Source organism: Diceros bicornis, chromosome 26 (genome assembly GCF_020826845.1).
Source record: "Diceros bicornis minor isolate mBicDic1 chromosome 26, mDicBic1.mat.cur, whole genome shotgun sequence".
Taxonomy (NCBI): Eukaryota; Metazoa; Chordata; class Mammalia; order Perissodactyla; family Rhinocerotidae; genus Diceros; species Diceros bicornis.
This window is the reverse complement of record NC_080765.1, coordinates 23,119,495-23,143,353: the sequence shown is the minus strand read 5'-3', so window position 1 is coordinate 23,143,353 and position 23,859 is coordinate 23,119,495. Positions and strand designations below refer to the sequence as shown.

The window sequence follows — 23,859 nt, the reverse complement described above, 5'->3', positions numbered from 1 at the left end:
TCTTAAATAGGAAATGCCTTTCCATCGGGGCAATTTAAAAACAGGACTCAGGGCAGTTGACAGGCTAGGCAGCACTGAACAAAACAGGACCCTTCTCCCCTGAGGAGCGGGGGCTTGTTCCGTTCATTTTGAGGGATTGTTTCTCCTGACCACCTCTGTACATATTTATCTCCTTTTGTTTTAAAATTACATTTTAATTTAACCAACAAACCTCTTCTTGCTAATCAGGGTCCCTGCTTCTCAGCAGGATACCAGAACCTGGGGCTCACTGCATACTTGGGACAGCAGGCAATCAGGAAGTCTGCTGCCCTAACTTCTGAACAACAAATAGCTCTGTTCCAAACTAGGCATCACAGATAGGAAATACTATTTTGGGGCAGAGGAAATAACAGCAAAAAATAAGAACCCAGGGGACCAAACCACTTGTGGGCCAACTTGCCCTGTGACCGCCCTCTCATCTGATGGGGCCGCTGGGCGGTCCTCCTGAGTGCAGCGAGGATGGGGCAGCCCAGGCCCTGGCTCGGACACAGGTGCTGGGGCACATCAGGCCTGAGAGAGCAGACTCCTGGGCTGGGAGAGCCTGGCAGGCAGGGACACTGGGCTGGAGAGGTGTGTGTGTGGGGGGGTCACTTCTCTGCCTCCAGCTTCTGCATCAGTTGTCTGGGGAAAATGATTCTCTTGATGTTTAGACAAGGGAGTAGAAAGATGGGAGCTGACAATGGCACTTCCAAAGTATGGCTAGTGAAGAGTGCTGAGAAGAGGAGACACAGAAGGAGAGTTGTCTTTTACGTGGCAAATACATTAGACAAGTGCTTCTCTACATCTGTACATCAATTCACCATGTGCTACAGCTCTGCTCCCTCAGGACCTCTCAGACCCTCATGAACAACCACCAAGGTGGGCAAGGATGTGGTACAGTCTGTTTTTCAAAAGAGGACACCAGGGGTCACGGTTAAGGACGTACCCAGGATCACAGGGCCAGTAAGTGACAAAGTCCAGACCAGAAATCAGACGTCTGGCCTTTAGTCTGGTGCAGTGACAAAAGGATTCAGTATTCATTAAAAAAATAAAAAATTCTTATGGATAAATTCTTAGACTTATACAACCTCCCAAAATTGAACCAAGAAGAAATGGAGAATCTGAATAGACCAATAACAAGTAAAGAGATTGAAATAGTAATCAAAAACCTCCCAAAAAATAAAAGTCCAGGACCAGATGGCTTCTCCAGTGAATTTTACCAAACATTCAAAGAAGATTTAATACCCATCCTTCTCAAACTATTCCAAAAAATAGAGGAAGATGGAACACTTCCTAAATCATTCTACGAGGCCAACATCACCCTGATACCAAACCCAGACAAAGACAATACAAAGAAAGAAAATTACAGGCCAATATCGCTGATGAACATTGATGCAAAAATCCTCAACAAAATATTGGCAAACCGAATACAACAATACATTAAAAAGATCATACACCATGATCAAGTGGGATTTATACCAGGGACGCAGGGATGGTTCAACATCCGCAAATCAATCAACGTGATACATCACATCAACAAAACAAAGAATAAAAACCACACGATCATCTCAATAGACGCAGAGAAGGCATTTGACAAGATACAACATCCATTTATGATAAAAACTCTCAATAAAATGGGAATAGAAGGAAAGTACCTCAACATAATAAAGGCCATATATGACAAACACACAGCCAACATCATACTCAACGGGGAAAGACTGAAAGCCATTCCTCTGAGAACAGGAACGAGGCAGGGCTGCCCACTCTCACCACTCCTGTTCAACATAGTACTGGAGGTTTTGGCCAGAGCAGTTAGGCAAGAAAAAGGAATAAAAGGAATCCAAATAGGTAACAAGAAGTGAAACTCTCACTGTTTGCAGATGACATGATTGTACATATAGAAAACCCTAAAGAATCTGTTGGAAAACTATTAGAACCAATCAACAACTACAGCAAAGTTGCAGGGTACAAAATCAATCTACAAAAATCAGTTGCATTTCTGTATGCTAATAATGAACTAACAGAAAGAGAGCTCAAAAAGATAATACCATTTACAATTGCATCAAAAAGAATAAAATACCTAGGAATAAATCTTACCAAGGAGGTGAAGGACCTATACAATGAGAACTACAAGACATTATTGAAAGAAATCCATGATGACATAAGGAAATGGAAAGATATCCCATGCACATGGATTGGAAGAATAAACATAGTTAAAATGTCTATATTACCTAAAGCAATCTACAGATTCAATGCAATCCCAATCAGAATCCCAATGACATTCTTCACAGAAATTGAAAAAAGAATACTAAAATTTATATGGGGCAACAAAAGACCCCAAATAGCTAAAGAAATCCTAAGAAAAAAGAACAAAGCAGGAGGCATCACAATTCCTGACTTAAAACATACTACAAAGCAATAGTAATCAAAACAGCATGGTACTGGTACAAAAACAGACACACAGATCAGTGGAACAGAATTGAAAGCCCAGAAATAAAACCACACATATACGGACAGCTAATTTTCGACAAAGGTGCTAAGAACATGCAATGGAGAAAGGAAAGTCTCTTCAATAAATGGTGTTGGGAAAACTGGACAGCCACATGCAAAAGAATGAAAGTGGACCATGTGCTATCGCCATTCACAAAAATTAACTCAAAATGGATCAAAGACCTGAAGGTGAGACCTGAAACTATAAAACTCATAGAAGAAAATATAGGCAACACACTATTTGACATTGGTTTTAAAGGAATCTTTTCGGATGACATGCCTACCCAGACTAGGGAAACTAAAGAAAAAATAAACAAGTGGGACTTTATCAGATTAAAGAGCTTTTATAAGACAAATGAAACCAGAATCAAGATGAACAGACAACCAACCAGCTGGGAGAGAATATTTGCAAAACATACATCTGACAAGGGGTTGATCTCCATAATATATAAAGAACTCACACAACTGAACAACAAAAAAAAACAACCCGATCAAAAAATGGGCAGAGAAAATGAAGAGACACTTCTCCAAGGAAGATATACAGATGGCCAATAGGCACATGAAAAGATGCTCAACATCACTAATCATCAGGGAAATGCAAATCAAAACAACACTAAGATACCACCTCACGCCCGTTAGAACGGCTATAATCACCAAGACAAAAAACAACAAATGTTGGAGAGGATGTGGAGAAACAGGAACCCTCATACACAGCTGGTGGGAATGCAAATTGGTGCAGCCTCTATGGAAAACGGTATGGAGATTCCTCAAAGAATTAAAAATAGAGATGCCCTATGATCCAGCCATCCCACTACTGGGAATCTATCCAACGAACCTGAAATCAACAATCCAAAGAGGCTTATGCACCCCTGTGTTCATTGCAGCATTATTCACCATAGCCAAGAAGTGGAAGCAACCTAAGTGTCCCTCGACTGATGATTGGATTAAGAAAATGTGGTATATATATACAATGGAATACTACTCAGCCATAAAAAAAGACAAATTCGTCCCATTTGCAACAACATGGATGGGCCTGGAGCATATTATGTTAAGTGAAATAAGCCAGAAAGAGAAAGACAAACACTGTATGATCTCACTCATATGTGGAATATAAACCAACACATGGACAGAGAAAACTGGACTGTGGTTACCAGGGGCAGTGGGGGTGGGGGGTGGGGGCTGGGGGGTGGGGGGTGGGCACAAGGGGTGAAGGGAGTCATATATATGGTGATGGACAAACAAAAATGTACAACTCAAAATTTCACAATGTTAGAAACCATTTAAACATCAATAAAAAAAAATTCTTACATAGATATGCAATGATGTCTGAGAATTACTTCAAAATAATACAGGGACAAGTAGGTAGGAATACAGGATAAAACAAGATTAGTCCTGAGTTATCATCATTTTAATTGGGCAATGGGTATATGAGGCTTCATTTTATTATTCGCTCTGTTTGACTTTTCCAAAACAAAAGGTTAAAAAATATTTCAATGTTCAACAACAATATAACTTGACTCCTTAACCCTCAGGAGTCTGAATCAAAAAAGAGAAAAATGACAGTGTCCTGTGACAAGGTGGATTAGCTCAGGGCTCTGACGGTACAGGGACAATGGACTTTTAATAACGGACTGTTTTTAAATCTATTGTTCAGAGATCTGTTTCCAAGTACATAAAGATCATTTTTTTAAAAAATCAAGAGATTATTTCAGTTAGAAGGTCTACTCTTTGGCCTTCCTTCAAATGACAGTATAAAACTTATTTTACAGTACTTGGCATAGTTCCCGCATCTCAGCCACATGCGTTAAGCACTCTAATACCCATGATAACATGGCTGGAGTTGTGACAGGGACATACGCCTACTGTCCCCATATGTGCAGTAAACCCACCATCGGCCATTCCCCTTGCCAGAGTTCTACTGGTCAGGACTCCAGTGGAGAACAGAGTGGCGCTGACTCCATCCCGATGGTACTGAGGCAGGGCCAAGTCCTGCATTACAGTGTGAGTCATCACAGAAGACTAGCCCACTTTCAGCAGAACTTCACTGCTGATACTATGCATGTGCATGTCATTTTCATCTCACCCTTTGAAAACAGGTGGTCCATCTATCGTTGAGATGAGTGGCGGCCCCCACTCCTCCTCACGCCAGGGAACCTCAAGGAGCCGATGAAGGTGCTCTGCAGGCGATGGCTGCCTGCCCTCTCTGAAACCAGAGCAGCTCTGCTTTATCCCCGGTGTGTAAGCTTCTCCTCCTTAGATTTCATCTGAGCAAAGCTTGATGAGACTGACAAATCCGATGCCCACAGAGGCCAGGCAGGAAGCACAGATGTGGACAACAGCAGGTGAAGTGGAGGACACGTGTCCCATCGAAAGAGGCAGGGCTACTCTGCTCCAGCCATGTGCCTAATCTTCAGATTTTTATGCAAAATCTCCTGTTTTTTTTTTTTAAACATGGTAATTAATTTTTAAAAATTAAAAGCCCTGTAGGCATGCCTGTAAGCTAGACACCACTGCCATTCCACCAGTTTTCAAACGCTGTTGTGGGCCAGAACCCTGCTGTAACAGGACACAGTGACTAACGAGGCCACTCTGTTCCCTGACCCACCAGATAAGTGGTTGTGGTTTCTCACACAGGCTGTGCTGTGAACAACTCAAAGGAACAGACTGTGTCACACTGTTCTTCTGGAGACTGAATATGCAAATGGACAATGGACGGACCATGTATAGAAACAGGGCTCTGACCCACAATCTGCAGCAACCAGCCCAGGGAACCAACCCATTACCTACAGTAACCAGCCCAGGAAGCCAGCCTGCTCCCTATAAATCAGACTTGTAGCTGGTCAGACACTATCTCTAGCAAACTGTCCAGGAAGCCAAACAATGACCCCTGTAATGATCGGCTCAAAATGACCAAGACTTGATTAATAACTGATAGGTTCTCTAATTTTTGTCCCTGCTGCCAAGTTTGGACCAACTAAAGAAAGCCAAATATGCTTCCCTAACCAATCACAGGGCGTGCTGCCTCTGGTTGGCCCGCCTCCAGCTTCCCCGTGCCGACAGCCTCCAATCAGGGCACACTGGAAGCTTTCCATTGTCTCCCACTCCTCTGCTTGCCGTTGAGTCTCTGCCAAACACAAGTGAAAGTGGCTGACTCCCTTGCTAGAGCAAGCTCTGAATAAATAGCCTTCGCCTGCTCTCATTTGGGTGGTCTTCGCTTATTTCCATACTCCTAGGTGCAGGACTTAGCCTAGGGCCCCGTTCCAGGCAGGGGTTAGGAAGGCAGTTGAACGGTGTGAGCAGGCCTGTGGTGCTGTCGGAAAGATGACTCCAGACACTTTTCTCCAGTTCACTACAGCCCTTTTCTGAGCCCCCTCCACCTCGTTCCTGGAGCATGGAACAGCCTCCTTCGGTCTCCCAGCATCTACTCTAGCCCCTACACCTGTTCCACATGCAGCCAGAGCGGGGCCAGATCTGGCACACACACCACCCCCCCCCCCCCGCCCCTAACAAAGCCACTGGTGGCTCCCATCACCCTTAGCCACACTCCTGCACGCCGCCCTGCTCTACACTCCAACTGCAGTGGCCTTCTCTCTATTGCTCACACGCGCAAAGCTCCTCCCCACCTCAGCACCTGCACTCGTGATTTCCCCCCACTAGGAAATGGTGACCACGATTTCTGGATTTCCTGAGAAAATCCCAGCATGAGAAGTTCAGCCCTATGGTCTACATAATAATTCCTTTCACACTATTTACCTACATTATGAATCTTCTGATAGTCATACCCCCACTCCCAACCCCAGGACCTGGGATTGCGTGACACAGAGAGGGACACAAAAGGAAGGAAGGGGCAGCAAGTAGCACATACTAAACATGTACCAGGAAGGACTCTGTGCCAGGCACTTAATAAGTTGCTTTGTTTAATCCTCACAACTTTTCCATGAGGTAGATAAGATTTCCTTTATAAAACAGAAAGCAGAGACTCGGAAAGTATAAGAACTTTCCCAAGTCCCTCATTTGAACCTGTCTTCAAAAAATGGCTTCACTATTCCTGCCAGTGGTATTTGTAGTAATCCTATTGAATTCTTTCCCAGTCCTCCCACAACCACACATAACCTCCCTCACGCTTGGGATCCAGTACTAAACACATTCCAAAACAAATGGTGTCCACACTCGGGAGAGGGTGGAGCACACAGGAGAACTGGGTTGATAAGTCTGTGTGGGCCTGAAGGGACTGCTGGGGATCAACCCTACCCTGAGTGCCTGTGCCGCACCAAGTCCTCAAGAGCGGGCTGGGATTGGACACATCTCCGCCTTCAAGTGCCAGAGACGCAACAACATTAGTTTCCTCATGGTTCCAGCGCTTCCTGAACCCAAAGATTCCTGTCACAGCTCATAACAACTGCCTGTTGTGAAATTCTGTATGTTGAAAAAGTCATCAAGTCACATTTTAGATGGCACTCTTCATGCTAATTTTATGCCCCTTTTCAGTTATGATCACAGACCTAATCCCCCTTGATTAACTGGAAAGGCAAGCAGGCTCCGACAGGGGTAAGCTTATTAACTCTTCTTCACAGCCACAGGGGAGACATGTACAACGAAATCATTACAGTAGGAGGAAAATTTATTTGGAGCCAGCTTCTAATTATCACTGAGTGCTCCTTGGAAAGAGAAGGTGCTTACAAATATGACTGCAGATACAAGATGGCATACTAAACCCTAATGTCAACACCATAACTGTGACTCACCACTAATGCACGCCGAATAACAACGTGCGGGACTCCCAAAATATACATCGAGACAACAAAGCAAATATAGTCATGCAAATCAGCAAGAGAAAAACCAACCCAGGAGGAAGGCAGACAAAAGGTGTGACAAAAATGGAAAATATCTATCATACCCCAATGTTCCTCTGATACTGTGTTCACGGATCTATTTTTGATACATGCATTTCAGTTAACTGGTTTTTTGCCTGAATACCATATTATTTATTTTGTTCACTGAAAGAATGTCAGATCTTAATTTTTTAATCTAAAATTTTAGATATTTTACCTAATTTGTCCTTAGGACAATAGATAATTTTAAAATCCACTAAAAATGAGCATAAAACATAGTAATATAGCATAATTAATTACAAAATGTTAGTGCTAGAAAGTATAGAATGATACCTCACAGCAATTTGGCAACCATTAAAGAATGAATGAATTTAGGGAAGAAAGACCAATGGATGCAAAATCATGGGTAAAAGTGGGATATTGAACCTTGTCTCCAAGTATTTCTCTGTAAAATACTTATTAATCACATAGGAAAAAGAGTAACTTGTAGTAGAGAAACCTGGCAGACACCACCTCAGTTAACACTGTATACCACCAGATAGGAGGCAGAGAGAACACACCACCATTTCTATATCATTTCTGCAAAAGTAAAAAGTATAACTTGAATCTAATCAGGAGGAAGCATGAGACAAACCTAAACTGCGGGACACTCTACAACTGTGCTGTCCACACAGCAACCACGAGCACACGTGGCAACGGAGTGCTCGCAATGCGGCTAGTCCCAATTAAGATATGCTGTAGGGGTAACACACGGGATTTCAAAGATGTATTATAATAAATGTAAAGTATCCCATTAATAACTTTTTATATTGATTACACGTTCAAATACTATTATTTTGGATATTCCTACCCGTTTCTTTCTACCATTTTTAATGTGGCTACCAGAAAATTTTAATTACATGTGGCCCCCACTATATTTCTATCAGACAGCACTGTTCTACAAAATAATTAGCCTGTGATCTTCAAAAATGCCAGGGTCATAAAAGTCAAGGAGAGACTGAGGAATTACTCTCGACTGAAGGAGCCTCAAGAGACGTATGTAACAACTACAGGCAATACGTGACCCTGGGGTGGACCCTTTGCTTAATAAGACAATGCTGAGCCAACTGGAGAAACTCGAATGGGGTCTGAGGACTGGACGGTAGTAATGTATCAGTGCTAATGTCCTGATTTTAATGGTTATCCTGTGGTTATTTAGGAGAGTGTCCTTGCTAGAAGAAAACGCTTCCTAAAGAATTTACTGGTGATGGAACTTCAAATTGGTAACTTACTCTCAAATGATTCAAGGGGAAAAAAAGTTCTTTGTACTATTCTTACAACTTTCCTTTGAGTTGGGAATTAATTTCAAAATAAAAAATAAATTTAAAAGCAACCCTAAGAGCTTCAGGCAAGGAAGCCACTCAGTGGATCCGGCACTGATTTGGAAGGCAGCACTTGGCAGTGGTGGGGCCCGGAGCCACCGTGAGAAGTGACTGGACAGGGAACCAGCTCCTACGGGCCTCTGCTTCCCAGTTTGTAAGATAAGGAGGCTGGATCCAAGATTCCCTAAAAACCCAACTTGTTCATCCAAAAAAACAGACCAGCCCCCAAACATTTTAACACAGCAAATAACTTTGAGGGAATCATTGCCATGTAACTGTGGACTATGGAAACTTTCTGCTTCTGCTCAGTAAAGCCACATGATAAATGAAATAGGTTCCAACCAAGAATCAGGCTCAGGTTTGGGGCACCTTCAAGCCCCAAGCTGGGCAACACCATTCCCAAACAAAATCATCAGGCTTAAGCATCTACTCCCCAAGGGACCTTGCTTCCATGTTTGTTTTGTTTTTAGGAAACTGAACTAAAGAAACTTTCCATAACTACTTACCAACTCTCTTGTGAGTCAGACTTCAAAGAAGGTGCCTCTCCAGGTAAGCCCTGGATACAGGATAGAAAGCATCCTTTCCTGGACGCTGCATCTATTTTCTCAGAGTCCCACAAGACGACACAGGGCCTTACCAGACCAGGAGAATGAGCTCTATTTTGTAATTCCCCCTACCTTTCACCATTTATTGGGCACTTACAGGCTTGAAGCACAGGCCACACAATTACATTAGCAATCTGTACTAATCACCCTGAGTGGCAGATATCTCCAGTCCCACTTTAAAGCTGGCAAAACTGAAACTCTGAGCTTCAGTGACTTGGCTAAGGTTAGACAGCTACCAGCCAGCCCTGGTGGTTTAGTGGCTAAGATTCAGCGCTCTCAAAGCCGAGGCCCAGTTCGTTTGCTGGTCAGGGAAACACACCACCTGTCTGTCAGGTATCATACTGTGGCGCTGCGTGTTGCTGAGATGCTGAAAGCTATGCCATTGGTATTTCCGATACCAGCTGAAGATGACGGGGAGAGGTTCAGCTCGGCTGTGCACAGGGCCACTAGGAGTTAGAATTGACTCTGTGGCACTAACAACAGGACAGCTACCAAGCAGCAAAGCGGGTTTAAATTCAGGTCTTTTTTTTAAACAGCCTTGTTGAAATATAACTGACATACAATTAACTGTACATATCTAAAGTGCACAATTTAATAAGTTTTGACATATGTATACACTATTGAAACCATCACCACAATCAAGACAATAAACATATCCACTACCCCCAAAAATTTCCTCATGCCTCTTTGTAATCCCCCTCTCTAACCCCTCGAAACTCTCCCTTTCGCCATCCCCAGGCAACTAGTGAACTAGTTTATCTACCACTACAGCCAAGTATGTGTTGTCCAGAACTGTATGTAAACGGAGTCATACAGTACACGCTCTCTTTTGCCTGCTTTCTTCCACTCAGCATAATCATTTTGAGATTCGTTCATACTGGAGCACGAAGCAATAGTTCATTCCTCTTTATTGCTACATAGTATGCCATTGTATGGATAATAACCACAGTTCATTTATTGATTCGCCTGTTGATGGACAACTAAAGTGTTTGCAGTTTGGGGACATTACAAGTGAACCTACTCTGAATACTTATGTACAAGTCGTTGTGTGGACAAATATCTTCCCTTCTCTTGAGCCTAAAAACACATACACGAGAGAGGACCGGCTGTGTCATGAAGCTGCCACACTCTTTTTCAAAATGGCTGGACCATTTTTCATTCCCAACAGCAGAGGAGAGTTCTAGCTCCTCCGTTTTCTCGCCAATACTTGGTATGCACGGTCTTTTTAGTTTTAGCCACTCTAATAGATGTGTAGTGATATCTCACTGTGGTATTAGCCTGCATTCTCTAATGCCTAATGATGTCGAGCATCTTTTCATTTGCTTATTCGCCATCCACATAACTTCTCTAAGTGTCTGTTCAAGTCTTTGCCCATTTTCTAATTGTCAAGTTTTGAGAGTTCTCTATACGTTCTGGATGCAAGTCCTTTACCAGATCAAAGATTTGCAAATATTTTCTAGCATTTGGCTTGTCTTTTCATTCTCTAAATAGCATATTTTAAATAGCATAAGTTTTTAATTTTGAAGTCCAATTTATCTTTTTCTTTCTTTTATGGATATTTTTGGTATTATATCTAAGATATCTTTGCCTAACCCAAGGTCACAAATGTTTTCTCCTATATTTTCTTTTAAAAGTTTCATAGTTTTAGGTGTTACGTTTAGGTCTATGATTCATTTTGAGTTAATTTTTGTATATGGTACAAAGTATGACTCAGGGTTCATTTTTTGTGAATATGGACATCCAATTATTCCAGCATCATTTTTTGAAAAGACTATCTCCACTGAATCGCCTTTGCATTTGTCAAAAATCAGCTGTTCATCTACATGTGGGTCTATTTCTAGACTCTATGCTATTCTATTGATGTTTATCTTTATGCCAATACCACACTGCCTTGTTGTGGTAGCTATAAAATAGGTCTTCAAATCAGGTAGTTAATATTAATTGACCTTAATTAACAGGTAATTAATCAGTGTTAATCCTCCAAATTTGATTGTCTTTTTCAAAGTAGTTTTGGCTCTTCTAGGTCCTTTACATTTCCACGTGAATTTTGGAATCGGCTTGTCAATTTCCACAAAAAGCCCTCCTGGGATTTAATTGAGATTGAGTTAAATTATAGATCAATTTGGGGAGAACTGATATCTTAACAATATTGAGTTTTCCAGCCCGTGAACATGGTATGCCTCCATTTATTTAGATCTTCTTTGATTTCTCTCAGCAATATTCTATAGTTTTCAGCGTATAGGTCCTACAAATTTTTGTCAGATTTATTCCTAAGGTTTTCATATTTTTGATACTATTATAAATGGTGCTTTCTTAAAATTTCAATTTCTAGTGATTCACCACTAGCATACAGAAATACAACTGATTTTTGGATACTGATCTTGTATCCCGCAACTTTACTAAATCCACTTATTATTTCTAGTAGCTTTTTTGAAGATTCCATCAGATTTTCTACACAAATGATCATGCCTGTCAACAGACAGTTTTACCTCTTCCTTTCCAAACTGGATGCCTTTTATTTTTTTCTTGCCTGAGTGTACTGGCTAGAACAGAAATGACTAGAATGCCATTCTTGTCTTGCTCCTGGTATTAGGCGGAAAGTATTCAGTCTTTCACAGTTCAATATGATGTTAGCTGTTTTACATAGATACTCTATATTGGGTTAAGGAAGTTCCCTGCTTTTCGACTTTGCTGAGGGTTTTTATCAGGAATAGACGTTGGATTTTTAACTGTGCAGATAATTGTTGATTCCTCTCCCCTGCTCTAAGCCCCGAGGTCCTGTTTACCTTGCTTATACTCTGCTTCTTAGGATCTCTTTAGTTTTCTGTAACTTTTGCTGCATCATGCCAGGGTAGATATGAGATTTTGTCAAATGCTTTTTCTGCACCTACTGAGATGATCATATGGTTTTTCTTTTTTAGTTTGTTAATATGGTGAATTACATTGATTGATTTTCAAATATTAAACCAACCTTGCATTCTTGGGATAAACCCTACTTGGTCACATCATATCATCCTTTTTATATATTGCTGGATTAGATTTGCTAAAATTGTGTTTAGAATTTTAGCATCTATACTCATGAAGGATCTTGGTCTTTAGTTTTCTCTCTTTGCAATGTCTTTGTCTGGTTTTGGTATCAGGACAATGCAAGCCTCACAGAATGAGCTGGGAAGTGTTCCCCCCCCTTCAATTTTCTGGAAGACTTTGGGTGGAATTGGTATTACTTCATCCTTAAATGTCTGGTAGAATTCACCAGTGAAGCCATTTGGGCCTGGAGCAGGCACTATTCCCAGCCCTGTGTGAACATCCGGCATTGTTTCTCTCTAATCCTTTCAACTGGTTCTTTCCTTCGCCTCAGGTAGCTCCCTTGGTCATCAGTTCTCAGCTGGATCTTTGATGCAGCGTGAAAGAGGTGGTACTAGTTTTCTCTCTGTGTATCTCTATTCTCCACTACTCGATCCTGCAAAGTCTGGCTGCTTTCATCTCCTTGAACTTTCATCTCCATCTCCTCAACTCAGACAGTCTGTCTAGCTCTGGTTGGGTTTCCCCTGTGCCATGGCCTGAAAACTCTCTCAAGGCATTGAGCTGAGGCAATCGTAGTGCTCACCCCACTTTTGCCTGTGGTATAAGAAAGATACTAGGGTCTTTGTCCTCAGTTCCTGGCACAGAGTTCCTAAAACCCTTGGAATTTCCTGAGTGATAAGGGTGATAAGAGTGTTTTTTGTTCTAATGAGGAGACTCTTGGCAGGTCCCTAAATAACTTCAGGATAGGGGCTAGTTGCCAGAAAGACCAAGCCTTGATTAGAAACTTGGAACTTTCAGCCCTATACCCCAACTCTGGGGAGGGGAGTGGGGCTGGAGATTAAGTTAATCACCAATGGCCAATGATTTAATCAATCATGCATATGTAATGAAATGTCCATAAAAACCTTTAAATGGTAGGATCTGGAGAGCTTCTAGGATGGTGAACACATCAAAGTGCTGGGAGGGTGAAGCACCCAGAGAGGGCATGGAAGCTCCATGCCATCCCTGCTCCCCATACCCTGCCCTATGCATCTCTTCCATTTGGCTGTTCCTGAGTTGTATCCTTTCTAATAAGCCAGAAAATGTAAGTCAAGTGTTTTCCTGAGTTCTGTGAGCCATTCTAGCAAATTATTGAACCTGAGGAGGGGGTCATAAGAACCCCTGATGTACAGCTGGCTGGTCAGCAGTAAGGCTGGCCTAGGACTTGTGACTGGCATCTGAAGTGGGGGCAGTCTTGTGGGATCTGATGCTACCTCCAGGTAGAGAGTGTCAGAACTGACTTGAGTTATTGGACACCCAGTTGGTGTCCAGAGAATTGGAGAGGTGGTATTAGAAAAGACAATACATATTTGGTTTCAGGAGGGAAAAAAACCCTCACTGCCTATCTCCCAAGACATCACTGTCCTTCACTGACTAATGTTCAGTGTTTCATATATCTTGTCCATTTTTCAATTGTTTCATACAGGAAGGTAATTGGTCCCTGTTACTCTATCTTAGTCAAAAGTGGAAATCCTCAAATCCAAGTCTAAACCATCACTCCCTAGGCCTCCTATACCTACTTCCACCAAGGGGGCTTATACTTATCTGATTTTGTGTCTGTATGATTCGTGAGACCCAAGGCAAAGCAAAAGCTTTATCTCTGTGTCACTGGTCCCTAGCACAGAGGACTGACCCACATGAGATCTTAGGAAGTTGTGCTGGATGAGCACATACATGGACACAAGCTCTGGCTCAAAATCTAAGGTAATCTAAAAACACAGGTCCCCAGTGCCATTCAGAAAGGCCAGACCCAAGGCTTTACACCAGGACATCAGAACAAAATCAAAACTCTTTGCTAGCCAGGAGAACTGGGGAATTTGTTTTCCCCCTAATGACAGTAAGAAAAGAGCCCAAACCAAAGCCCAGAATAGGAAGTGCTTTAATAAACTGGACCAACACTGTGGGAAACTGCAATTGGAATAACTTGCAGTTTCAATGACTCCTTTGTTTCATAATTCTCTTAGAAGCTAAATATTTTTCCAGTTGGTAAAAGGGGACTTTCCTCGGCATCTTTTCAAAAGATAGGAGATTAATGAAATTGGGTCTTTTAAGTATTTACTTAATTTGAGATAATTTCTTTTCATCATTTCTTGTTTTAAAATCTCTCAAATAACAATAATGCTTGGGAACAAGGTTTTTTTTTTTTTTTTTCTCATTTTAATGAAGGGTAGGGGAAAACAAACTACAGTTCTAACCTGATTACCCTAGCCATACCACATCTTGATGCACAGAAATGGCACATAAAGTGTGAAGAATAAATCAATTCCTAGACACATTCTACAGGACTTTCCTAAATTAGATCATAACAACTTTAAAGGTCAAATAAAGGCAAAAACACTTTCATTTTTAGTATTAAAGCATCATATGGCTCCTTGCAGTGAGCTATGAAACTTCCCCATCAACATTAAAGATCACACTCAGGACTTATACATGAGAAACTAAAAGGGAGAAGGAATGAATTGTCATATAGATAAAAGATTAAGAAAAGCATTCTTATGCCCATCATTGGAGGATACTGAAGGGTAGGTTTCAAGTCCTGTTGTGCTTTTTAAAGAGCAAGAGAAGTTAGCTTAACAGGTATAATACTCCCTTTCCATAAAGGAGGCTCCCACCAAAGACCCCTATCCACCGCAGTGCAGGCAATTCGAGCAAATGTTTTCACCAGAAGGAAAGTTCTCAAACACAGCACCAATTATGTCACTTCCTGTTTCAGATCTTTCTAGAAGTCCGCACTGTCTATGGAATTAACCAAAAAAAAAACACCAACCCACCACTATGGTGTACATACTATGGGTTCTTCATGATCTGTAAACCTACACACCAAAACAACCTATTTTCTTCCCACACATCATATATTCTTGTCTAGGCATATATTCATGCCTTTTCCAAGGCATGTTATTTGTAAGTCAACTAAGTTTGGATACACAGGATTAAACCAAGTTAAACAAATTTCCTTACTGTAGGACCCCTCCAGACCTTTAATTTGTTAACATGCACCATTAAGCTCCCAGAGTCTCCCATGGGATGCTTCAATGGACCAGCCACTTCAAACCCTGCCTCTCCTCTAACATGCCACCCTCTTTCATCTTCCTTCTTCTGCACATCACAAAAGAATATTTGTTTCTGTACTCACTGTCTCCCCCTTCTTACTGCCACTCATCCCTCAGCTCTCTGGGATCTGGCTTCTGCCTCTATCATGCTGCAGACTGAAGCTGTCTACAGGTGGCACCTTTTCTCGTGTCCCCTCACCTGTGTACTTCGCCACCCTCCCATACCTTTCCTCATCCCTCTGGGCTTGGCTCACCTCGATGTTTTTTCCGCTTTTCTTCTGAAAATTAAAAATATATAGAAAAAGACAAAAACATAGAATAAAACCTATATTCTCATTAATCAGAAGTGACAACCATTAGACTATACTAATAATGTCATGTTTGCTTTAAGTCTTTTTTTTTTTAATAAAAGAACAAAACAGGATAAAGTGTCCTTTGATTTCTAGCGAGAAACCAATCTGCCCCTCTTCTCCCCAAAGGCAAGCACCTCACAAGTGTGCTGCGTATCCTTCTGTTCCCATTTACGTGTAAAGGTATGTATTCATGAACAATGAAAATCGTTTTGTACTTTACAAAAAGCTTAACACAATGACATCATACAATAAGTATAACTTATCGACTTTCTTTTTCACTTAATATCTACCCATACTGACACACAACTCAACAAGATCTACCATACTGATTTTACTGATCTATCAACATTGATCCTACTGCTTCTACCACTACCTTCAGTTACTGAAAAACAGTATGTTCCAGATCCTGTCTCTAAGCGTTTCACGTGTACCATCTTATCTACTCCTCCCAACAACCCACCAAGAAGATGCTCCAAATGCCCACAGCTGGCACAGGGCAGGGATGGCACGTTCTCTAGCTTTGGCAGAGTCCAAGGCTATCCCCTTAACCACTATGCAAGCTGCCCTCTTACTATCAATAGCCAGCTGAGCACCTTCCCTGTGCCAGAGGTTGTGTATGTATCATGTCTCCTAATCCTCTGACTCTGTGTGTCAATTTCAATTAATTATCCTCATTTTAGAGACAAGAAGCTCAGGCTGGAGCCTTGGTGTGAACCACAACTATACAGCTCTAGAGCTGTATATGAGCTGAATGTCAGATTTACCCAAAAAAACAAAAAGTCGAAGATGAGAGTAGAAAAACGGGCTGGCGTGAGATTGTGCGAGACTTGAATGCCTAGCTCAGGAGTACTGGTTGACTGATACTATACCAATGTCAGCAGTCTCTGATCACACAGTACCCGAGCATCCTGGGAACAGGGAGACGATACTCACAGTCATGGACCTTATAGCAATGCTTCTGCAGGCGCTTAACATCCCGCTCCTCCAGCACTCCGTGAGTCATCAGCAACTGGAGGAATCGCCGGTGGACATCAGTCATGATGCCCATTCTTCTTGTACTGCCCTGCATGTACGAAGCAACTAAAAAAGGAGTCAATGAAACCTAGTCACCTCTGAGCACACCAAAAGCAATGTTCTAATTTACATGAACACATATTACTTTGTTATGGTTTTTCAAATCAAGTTCAGCGTGCTCAATAGTACAAATGTGAAAAAGACACAGTCAGGGGCTAGGCAAGTCAGTACTCGGCAGTGGTGAGACGTGTAGGTTCTGGAGCCAGCCAGAACGCCTGGATTCACAGCTTGGCTCCACCACTTAGGTGTGTGAAATTGGGACACACCCTCCATCTGCTTCAGTTTCTGATCTGTAAAATGACAGCAATGATTGAAACGTCCTGCAAAGAATTATTACAAGGACTAAACAAGTTAATACATATAAAAGCCTGGTAACATACCACGCACCAAATACGTGTTGGCTGTTTTTACTATTAGACAATTCTGGGTCTGAACCTTGGCTCAGCCAATTACCAGATCTACGGCCTGGATAAATTAAGCTGAGGCCCCATTTTCTCACTATAAAAGTAGAATAACGTTCGTTGCTTAGAGAACCGCTAGTAAGCACTTAGCAAATGCTGGCTTCCTTCTCCTCTCCCAAACCACTAATAAAATAACTGTCATGGTAGGCCTGTAGGGTATTTTTAAATCTCCTGCTCTCTACTAAAACGCTATCTTTCCACAAACCACAAAGATCAGAGCCGATAAAAGTATTACACAAGCCCTGATCAAAAAGCCTGCTCCTGCCACAAGAGGTGGCACAGTGCGGGGGCTAAGAGCGTCAGTTTAGAACGAGACAGGTGGCATTGAGACTAGTGCTTGCCAGAGCTGCCTGATCTGAAGAATCACCCAACCCACGCATGAAAATACAGATTCCCCAGTCTCTTTCCTGGAGGATCTGACTATAGAGGGGCCTGGAATTCTAAGGTTTTGACATTCACTTCAAGTAATGCCATGATCTGACAAGAAATTCACCGTTACCTTAGGCAAATACAGCACAAAAACATTTTTAGCTAACATGTTTAATCTCCCCAAGCCTCAGCTTTTTCATCTATAAAATGGGGATAATAATAACTATCTTAAAGGCATAGGATGAAGTTCTTGGGAAACCAGCGGTTTCCCAAGAACCTGGCACACAGGAGATACATACGGGAGAAAAATGCTGAAAAAACCTGGCACACAGGAAAAAATGCTAGTTACTGTTCTTTTTAAACAGCACCATCAACTGGACCTCAGAGCGGGGAAGATGCACTATCTCATGCCCCGTTTCTCTGCCTGCTAGATAGTCTCGAAAATACCTCACCAAGCATCTCAACCTCAACAAATCCTGAACTGGACTCATCTCCTTTACCCATTCTCAATCCTTTTCTTCCCCAAGTCCTCTTCTCGAATCATCTGGTTTAGGTGATACGGTCCATGCAGTCAAAAAAAACACCGCAGACCTGAGCGTCAAACTCTGATCCTCCTCTCCTTCAACCTCAGACCCAGCCAGTCGTCGAGTCCCGTCAAATTTACTTCCTGTCACTAGGACCAGGTATCTCCGTTCATCTACCTCGTTTTTATGTATAGAGCACCACTTATTTGCCAGTGGTTGTTCTGGGCACAAGGACAGAATGTGCCAGGCTAAGGAATTTGGACTTTTATCCTAGAAACTTTAGAGACTAAGGCTCTCCAAACTAAGGGTCTTTAAGCAGATGACACAGCCAGACTGTTTCAGATAAAAAACTTGTCAAATTGAATAATGAATAAAATGTAGCTATATGATTATAAGAGCTACTTCTAAAACATAAAAACACCAAAAAATTAAAGGGATAGAAAAATATATACTCTGCGGACTAACCAAAATAGAGCTGGTATGGCTATATTAATATGACACAAAACAGACTCTAAGGCAGAAAGCATTACTAGAGATAAAGACAGTCACCACAAAATGATAAAAAGGTTCAATTCCCAAGAAGATATAACAATTCTAAACGTTTATGCACCTAATAACAGAGACTCAAAACAGTTAAAGCAAAAAATGATCAGAACTACAAAGATAAACATACAAATCTGTAACCAGAGTGGGAGTTTTTAACATATCTCTTCCAATGATTGATAAAATGAACAAAACAATCAGTGAGGTCAGAAAAGATTTGTACAACATAGCAAAAAGCTTACTCCGATGAACATGCATAAAACACTGTGCCCAAGAGCTACAAAATACAGAGTCTTCAAGCATATCCAGAACAATTATGCAAATTGCCACATGCTAGCCCAGAAAGCAAGTCTTAGCAAAATTTAAAGGACTGGCCTCATATAGAACATGTTCTCTAACTACAATGCAATAAAGTTGGAAACCCAACACAAAAAGATAACTAGAAAAATTCCATTTAGAATTTCAGAAACACATTTCTAAATAATCCATTATCAAAGAGGAATTATTGGAAATTAGAAAGTATTTTGAACTGAAAATAACAAAATTTTATACACAAAAACTGGTGGGAGACAATTAAAGCAGTTGAGGGAAATTAATAGCCTTAAATATTTATATTTTTTAAAAAAGGGAGATGCGGGCCGGCCCCATGGCTTAGCGGGTAAGTGTGCGTGCTCCGCTACTGGCGACCCGGGTTCGGATCCCGGGCGAGCACCGATGCACCACTCTTCCTGCCATGCTGAGGCCGCGTCCCACATACAGCAACTAGAAGGATGTGCAGCTATGACATACAACTATCTACTGGGGCTTTGGGGGAAAAATAAATAAATTAAAAAATTAAAAAATAAAAAATAAAAATAAAAAGGGGAGATGTGAAAATTAACGAGTTAAGCATCCATCTAAAGAAGCTATAAAAAGAACAGCAAATTAAATCCAAAGAAAGTAAATAATGAAGAGCAGAAATTAATGAAACAGAAAATAAATGCATACTTGAGGAGATTAACAAAATCAAAATTATTCTGTGAATAAAACAATAAAAGTGACAAACCTCTGACAACATTTTCCCAGAGAGAGAAAACTTACACATAAACTATTGGGAAGGAAAAAGGGAAACGAATTGCAGATACAAACTGCAAATTTAAAAAGATATTATAAACAACTTACAACAATCTGAAGTTTTAAATATGTGCAAAGTCATAGGAAATTCATTCAAAACTCACTACAGAATTATTTGAAAACCTAAAAGTTTCTTAACCACTGAAGACATTTTATGGGAAATCCATCTTCCCACAAAGAAAATTTCAGGTCCGGATGGATTTATCAGGAAATCCTACCAAACATTCTAGAAACAAATAATTTCAAATGTTACACAAACTACCCCAGAGCCACAAAAAGAGCAAACCGTCCCCAAATTATCTGATAAGGCTGACACAAGTTGGGCACTAAAACCTAACAAAGACTTCAGAAGAAAGAAAAATAAAAGGCCAATATTTTACACAAACATAGATGAAATCGTCCAAAGCAAAACATTAACAAACCAAAGCTAGGAATGTAAAAACGATGATAAATCATCATCAAGTTGGGTTTATCCCAGCAATAGATTATCATTTTAAAATCATCCAATGTTATATGTCAATAATATCTCATGAAAGCTGGGGGGGATCAATCAATGTGAGTCACCACATTAACAGAATAAAGAAGAAAAAGCATACAATCATCTTAACAGATGCAGCAAATACAGTTGACAAAACCCAACATTTAATTCGTACTAAAAACTCTTAACAAACTTGGAATAGAAGGCAACTTCCATTATCTACTAAATGACATCTACAAAAACCCAGAGCAAACATACTTAAGGATGAAATGTTGAAAGCAATCATTTTAAAATCCAAATTGATCCAATGCAACTGAATCAATGCAATTCCTATCAAAATCCCAACAGGCTTTGTGTGTCTGTTTGTGATTTGACAAGACAATTCTAAAACTTACATGGAAAGTGTAAAGGCAAAACAGCAAAGGCCTTCTTGGAGAAGATAAAGGCAGAGGACTTGTCCTAACTCATTCTAAAGCTAGGGTAACGAATAAAGTCTGGTAATGGTATAGAAATGGACACACAAGACCAATGGAACAGAACAGAGAACTCAGAAATGTATGCATATGTAGATACTTGACATGTTGGAGAAATGGAACTCCATTTCAAAGCAAACTTTTCAATAAAATGTGCCAGAACAACTGATTATCCATATGTGAAAAAAATATATATAAAACTAGACCCTTTCTTTACACTATGCACAAAAATCTATTCTTGAGGATTAAGGTCACAAGAAAGGAAACAGGACAAAACTTTTGGACAACAATATAGGAGAATATCTTTACGATCCCAAGGTAACGAGGGATTTCTTAAAAAGACAAAAAAATTCCAAACCATAAAGGAATATCAGTAAATTCAACTTTGTTAAAATTAAGAACCTCTGTTCACCAAAAATACCAGAGAGTGAGAGAGAGAAGACAAGCTACAAACTGGAAGGTATCTGAAAAACATTTAAGCCACAAAAGATTCATATTCAGAACATATAAAGAACTCCTACAAATCAGTAAGGGGAGGACAACCATAAGAGAAAAATGAGCAGCAGAAATTTCACATACAGGATACACAAATGATTAATAAATACAGAAAAAGATGCTCAATCTCAATTTCATCAGGCAACTGAGTATTCAAACCACAGTGATTAATGTCTTACCCATCACCAGATAGGCAAAAATTCTTGAGAATGGCTGAGCCCGCAACTTTCATCCACTGCTGGTAGAGTATAATCTCTTACAACCACTTGAGACAATTTGATATTACTAGCAAATTTGGATATCCCCAGAAATCCACTACTAGGTATATAACTTAGAGAAACTTTTCCACATTTGCCCCAGGAAATATATTTGTAAAAGCACCATGTAATAGCAAAAATCTGGGAACAGTATAAATGACGATCAACTGAAGAATGCCTACATAAAGCACTTATAGTCATACCATGGAATTCAAAACAGCAACGAAGATGAAGAAGAGCTACTCACATCAACATGGGTGCATCTCATGTACATAACCTTATGTGCAAAAATCAAGTCACACAAAATATATACTAGGATCCTATTTATACAAAATTCAAAACCTAGCAAAACTGTACATTGCACTCATCAGAGATACAGGGCGAGTAAAAACTACAAAGAAAAACAAGGGAATGAGTAACCCAACATGCAGGGCAGAGGCTATCTTCAGCGAGGGGAGACAGGATTCTGTGGGGCTTTGAGGATAGACAATGTTCTATTTCTTAACTTGGTGGTGGGTATATGGGTGTTCATTCTAATTCTTCAAACTTACATTTTCACACATTTTTATCGGCATGTTATGTATCTTGATAAAAAATAAGAAAATGATATAAATATGTTAAGTAACAGCCAAAATAAATGTCAGTAAGAACACCGTATAGAACACTCTAATTTGGGGACAAGAGAAGGGAAATAGCGTGAAAGATACAGATAGGCTTGTTAATGCATAGAAGTCAGTTGTCTTTATGAAGAGGGCCAGGGTAGGAGAGACTGACCATGGACATGTATTGTCTACTCAAATAACCATAAAATAGAAATGTTTATGGAATAAGCAAATCTCAATCATAATCGTTTGAGCTATGTGCTAGATGCAGTGTTAGTGCTTCACATGCACAGTTGCATTTAATCCTCATCAGAACCTTATGAGGAAAGCATTACTGACCCCATTTTACAGACGAGGAAACTGAGGCTGAGAGAGCACAAGGTGACACACAGTTAGTGATGGAAATAGCCAGTGGCCATACAAAAGCAGAGTTCAGGAACCGTGGCACCTCCAGTCCAGAGAAGCGAGAAATACGAGTGAACAGTACAATTATGATCCAGGTCCCTTATCTGCAATTTTCAAATCTAAAAAGGTCTGCAAACCACGTCTTTCAAGTTTGAAAACCTGATCTGACCTAACGTGAGGCTATTTATGGCTGTTCTTTATCCCCTTTCGTGTAAATGTGCACGTATGTAGCTGCGGAAATATTAATGTATTTGATTCCAGGATGCTGCCCTAGACCCCACGGAAGGCATGACATAACGGAGCATATATGCACCATTTTACCTTTCGAAAATTCGAGAAATTTGGGATTCTGCACACATCTAGCCTCAGGGCTTTAAAATAAGAGGCTGTGGACTTGAACAAAGTAATTAAGTTCTGCACACAAAATAGGGGTGAAGCACAGAGGAGGGCGAGAGTAACTGAGAGTGGGGTCAGCGAAGGCCATAGTTACGTACTGTTTTGATAACATTTTGTATTTTGATTTTTCAACTCCGATGATTAAAAGTACTTTTTCACCTAAGATTACGATTTTAAAATGTCTGTGTGCGTGAGGGACTCGGTGCCAGCCCACCTGCCTCTGCCGCCCGTCTTCGGGCCTCAGTTTCCCCACCAGGAAATGCGAAGTCCGGAGCCCCCGGGCCCCAGCGCCACACTCCTGCCCAGCACGCGGCAGGCCCCGGGGCCTGACCCCCGCCTCCGTCCTCCCCTCTCATGCCCGGACAACACTCCCCCTCCCCATCAGCCCCGCGCCCCGGGGTACCCACCGAGGCCCCCAAACGCAGCCCACACGGTCCCAAGCGACGGCAGAAAAGCGGCCTCGGCTCCTCCTTCGGGGCGGGGCGAAGGCGGACGCGGTGCTCCCATTGGTGGCCGTCGCAGGTTCGTCCCGCCCACCAGTGACGCACTTCCTGTTCGCCGGCCCGCGCGGTTGCCATGGTGTCGCAGAGTCTGTTGGTGAGGTCCGGGGTTACGAGCTTTCCGCGCCGCTCTCGGTACCTTACCGGGAAGGGCTTCTCCTTGTCGCCTGCCGCTTCCTGGCCCGCGGTGGCGCCCGGCGACCCGAGAGAAGAAGGGCAGGAGTGCAGCGTGCCCCCCCACCCCGGGCCGCGATCCCACGGGCACAAGCTAGTGCCTCAATTTCCCCATCTGTAGAACTGACAGTGTGACCTCAAGGTCAAGAATGAGGGTCTGTTGTCACACAGCCTGAGCTAGAATCCTGGCTCTGCCACTTGCTAGTTGCCGGAAATTGGGCAA

General features: G+C 41.5%; 1 protein-coding gene across 1 annotated transcript in view; it reads right to left on the bottom strand.

Annotated features, from left to right (window-relative positions):
• Positions 1-23,449, bottom strand: part of NSMCE1 (NSE1 homolog, SMC5-SMC6 complex component) — a 37,482-nt gene extending 14,033 nt beyond the window's left edge. Inside the window, exons 1-2 of the mRNA XM_058569811.1 lie at positions 23,370-23,449; positions 16,706-16,852 (exon numbers count right to left, since the gene is read on the bottom strand). Of these exons, the coding sequence (XP_058425794.1) occupies positions 16,706-16,841 (136 nt within the window). The 5' untranslated portion in view covers positions 16,842-16,852; positions 23,370-23,449. The remainder of the gene's footprint in view (positions 1-16,705; positions 16,853-23,369) is intronic.
• Positions 23,450-23,859: the final 410 nt, after the last annotated feature.